At 64.5% G+C, this 3,539-nt stretch overlaps 3 protein-coding genes across 3 annotated transcripts in view, besides 2 other annotated features; 2 read left to right on the top strand and 1 right to left on the bottom strand.

Annotated features, from left to right (window-relative positions):
- Tco025E_06319 (uncharacterized protein) overlaps positions 1-430 on the top strand; it is a gene marked incomplete at both ends in the record, with an annotated part of 777 nt that extends 347 nt beyond the window's left edge. The window contains one exon of the mRNA XM_029373199.1: positions 1-430. This exon is cut by the window's left edge and continues 347 nt beyond it. Coding sequence (XP_029226842.1) covers positions 1-430 — 430 coding nt within the window.
- A 102-nt stretch (positions 431-532) lies between these two features.
- Positions 533-562: a microsatellite.
- Positions 563-714: 152 nt separating this feature from the next.
- On the top strand, positions 715-2,454 carry Tco025E_06318 (uncharacterized protein; the record flags this gene model as incomplete). The annotated part of the gene is made up of 1 exon (XM_029373198.1): positions 715-2,454. The coding sequence occupies one exon, from the start codon at positions 715-717 to the stop codon at positions 2,452-2,454; it is 1,740 nt and encodes a 579-aa protein (XP_029226841.1).
- A 100-nt stretch (positions 2,455-2,554) lies between these two features.
- Positions 2,555-2,574: a microsatellite.
- A 486-nt stretch (positions 2,575-3,060) lies between these two features.
- Tco025E_06317 (uncharacterized protein) lies at positions 3,061-3,539 on the bottom strand (the record flags this gene model as incomplete). Its single annotated transcript, XM_029373197.1, has 1 exon — positions 3,061-3,539. A coding segment is annotated over one exon (479 nt), but the record flags the coding sequence as incomplete, so codon positions are not given.

The following is a 3,539-nucleotide window of genomic DNA, read 5'->3' as shown; positions in this document are numbered from 1 at the left end:
GGAGGACGCCCGCGCGTTGGATGGGGGAACGCGTTTGCCCACTGCGGCCCGACCCCGGCCGTGGGCCGCGTTGCGGGACCCGACGGCATCCCTCGCGATGGATGCCGCGGCGCGCCGACTGCTGCGAGTGCGCCGTGCGCCTCCGCGGGGTGCCCGCGGTGGCTTTGGGCCCGCCATCGCGGAATGCTGCGCCGCGGGTTTGTGCGCCGCTGCGCGTCCACGTTGCCATTTTTTTGTCGCCTTCGTTGCCCGGCCCGCTGGGCGGGGAAGCGGATCCATTCGGTGGAGCCCAGCGGGTGCCTGTTTGGCGATGTCCGAGGCGAACCGCGGCCTCCCTGGAGGGGCCGGCGGCGCCGTGTGCAGGAGGCCCTGCTCAGGTGCAGCCGACTTGCCGCCCGGCGGCTGCACGCGCCAGCGTGTGGCGCCATAACACTGCCAGTAGCGACGTGTAGCGGCGGTGCGCTGCACACACGGAGGCGCGTGGGGCAGCGTGGCAGCCCCACGCGGCGGGGGAACGATTGCGGTGGAAGAAAACAATAACAACAGTAATAATAGTAATAATCGCCCCCTGTTGCTGGTTGCCTTCTCTCTTTTCCTTCTGCTCCACCCTCCTTGCAACGCGTGTTGTTTGTGTGTCTAGGGCAGCTTTCCAGCAGCAGCACCGCGGCCGGCGCGTGACGGGCCGAGAAGAAGCGCAAGCAAAGGCCTCCGGCGATGGACTACCGCATAGACGAGCTCGGCCGTTTTCGCATCCTCTTGGGCGGCCTTTCCGCCTCGCTCGCCCTCTCCGTGTTTTACGGCTTCAACCTTCTCAGCAACTACCTTCAGAAGGAGTACGGCTTCAATACGAATGACCTGACCACCATCACAACCACCGGCATCGCCGTCGGGTTCGTGACGTTCCCCGGGGGCATGCTGCTCGACTACGCGGGGCCGATGTGGGTGCTCATCATTGCCACCACCTCGTGCACGCTGGGCGCTCTCCTCTTTGGGCTGGCGTTCCAGGGCCTCATTGCCGCCTCTGTCCTGCGCTTTTCCGTCTTCTGTGCCTTTTTGAACTTTGGCTGCGCGTGGTTCGACGCCGGCTCGCTGATGGCGGTGCTCGGGAGCTTCCCGCGCACGCGGGGCCTCGTGGTGGCCTTGATGAAGACGTATGGCGGCATCGGCGCCTCCGCGCTGGCCGTGATCAACTACAGCTTTTTCCGCGAGAGGTACGCGGCCTACATGTACTTCATGGCGATTGCTGTGGCGGTGCTTGGGGGCATCGCGATATGGTTTGTGCGGTTCCCGCCGTACCACCTTGTGGACCGCGAGAAGAAGACCGTGCCGTCGGAGATCCAGGAGCGGCGGCGGCTGATCGAGCCCTACTACCTGCAACAGCAGCCGCCGATGCGGCGCTTCTTCCTCGGCTGCTTCCTCATGCTGGCTCTAATCATCTACCTGACGACGCAGTCGCTGTGCGTGGCCTACGTGGGCGGGATATCCGACGGCACCCGCATGGGCATCACCATAGGGGCGATTGTGCTGGTGCTCCTACTGGCGACGGTTGCGGCGCCGCTTCCGTTTCTTGGCGGCATGTCGCAGCCCGCGAACGAGTTCCTCCCGCCGTTGCCGTGCAGCGCCGTGGAGGTGGGGGAGCGGGTGCTGCCGGTGCAGGGGGCAGACGAGGCGGAGGAGGCGCAGGCGGTTCGCGGCGACCTTGACCCGCAGTACCAGGGCACCTTCTGGGAGGACCTGAGGACGCCGGACTTGTGGATGCTGTTCTGGACCATGCTGGTGACTTGGGGCTGCGGGATCGTCCTCAGCTTCAACAGCGCCCAGATATATCGTGCGTTGAACGACAACGAATACGACGCTGCCACAAACACGATGTACTCGTCCATTCTTGGCGTCGGGAACGGTGTGAGCCGCCTGGCGCTGGGGGTCCTGGAGGTCGTGATCCTCCGCCGGCCCCCGGAGCGGCGTCCCACAGCCACCTGCCTCTTCCCGATTGCCTCGTGCAGCTTGTTCCTAGGCGTGCTGTTTTTGCTGGCCCTGCCGCTGCGCTCCAAGGCCGTCATCATTGGGTTCTTTCTCAGCGGGTTCGGCAACGGCTCGGCCTGGGCGAGTGCGGCCCTGGTGGTGCGCTCCGTGTACGCGAAGGACATCGGCAAGCACTACAACTTCATGTTTTTGGCGGCGCTTACCGGCGTCATCGTGCTGAACCGCTTTGCGTACGGCGAGCAGTACACGCGGGCGGCAAGGCGGGGCCACTCCTACCCCCACTGCGGCGGAAAGGCGTGCGTCCAGAATGGACTCATCGTTCTCCTGTGCGCATGTGCGACGGCCATTGCTACGAGCGTGCTTGTGCACGTCCGCTACACCCGCTTCGTGAAGAGGACGCGTGCCGCTGTGGAGGTGTGCAAGCGTGCGTCCGGTGCCCCCGAGGACGAGAACCACGAAGGTGGTAGGTAAGCCCATATTTGGCGACCCACCTCTCCCCGCCGTCGCTGGCTCTTCATTTTTCTGCATTGAGGCAGCTCCTTTTTTCCCTCCCCATACTTTTAAAACGGCGTTATTATTATTATTATTATTTTGGCTTCCTGAGAGCCTGCGGAATGAGTTGTGCGGCGGCAAGTGCATTCGGGAAAGCCACCCAATGCTAACCCCCTCCCGCCCCAACGCGCCCCTGCGAATGCGTGGGCGCATCGGTGTGTGTTGGGGAAGAGGGGAAGTTATCGGGGCCACTTCCCCCGCGCCGCTACGCTGAATTTGGGTAACAGACGTTTTTGGCGCCTCTTTTTCGTAAGGAATTGAATTGCGGCGCGCGGTGGGGGCCGCGTTGGTCTCGCTGGCGGCCGGCGGAGCGGACCAGGCGTGCCATTTGAGGAGGCGTGCGGAATAAGATAAATAATTTTCCTTTAAAGTTTTTAATGCGCTTCCTAGCAAATCTGCGGGGCCAGAACGCCCATGTTTGTTGGTTGGCCTCGTTTTTGCTTATTTCCGCGCTGCGGGCGTGCGGGGGGAACGCGCGCTGCCTGCTGGCGGTGTGCTGCTGTGTTTTAAAGCGACTTGCTTTCCTCATTTTGTTGCCTCAAGGGCGGCGCAAAGGGCAATTGCCGAGCGTACGATTGCAAGCGGGCCTTGCAGGGAGGCTCGCCGCAGCACGGCCGTCACGCTCGCAGGGGCGGCGGCCCAGCTGCCTCTTCGCTTGAGCTCCGCCCGGCGTGGGGGCCCCATTGGGGTCGTTGCGTGGAGGACGCCCGCGCGTTGGATGGGGGAACGCGTTTGCCCACTGCGGCCCGACCCCGGCCGTGGGCCGCGTTGCGGGACCCGACGGCATCCCTCGCGATGGATGCCGCGGCGCGCCGACTGCTGCGAGTGCGCCGTGCGCCTCCGCGGGGTGCCCGCGGTGGCTTTGGGCCCGCCATAGCGGAATGCTGCGCCGCGGGTTTGTGCGCCGCTGCGCGTCCACGTTGCCATTTTTTTGTCGCCTTCGTTGCCCGGCCCGCTGGGCGGGGAAGCGGATCCATTCGGTGGAGCCCAGCGGGTGCCTGTTT

The sequence above is a fragment of the Trypanosoma conorhini genome (genome assembly GCF_003719485.1).
Source record: "Trypanosoma conorhini strain 025E chromosome Unknown Tco_14.4_contig_00420, whole genome shotgun sequence".
Classification (NCBI taxonomy): Eukaryota; Euglenozoa; class Kinetoplastea; order Trypanosomatida; family Trypanosomatidae; genus Trypanosoma; species Trypanosoma conorhini.
The sequence above is the reverse complement of the archived record's forward strand: the minus strand, read 5'-3'. Positions and strand labels throughout refer to the sequence as shown.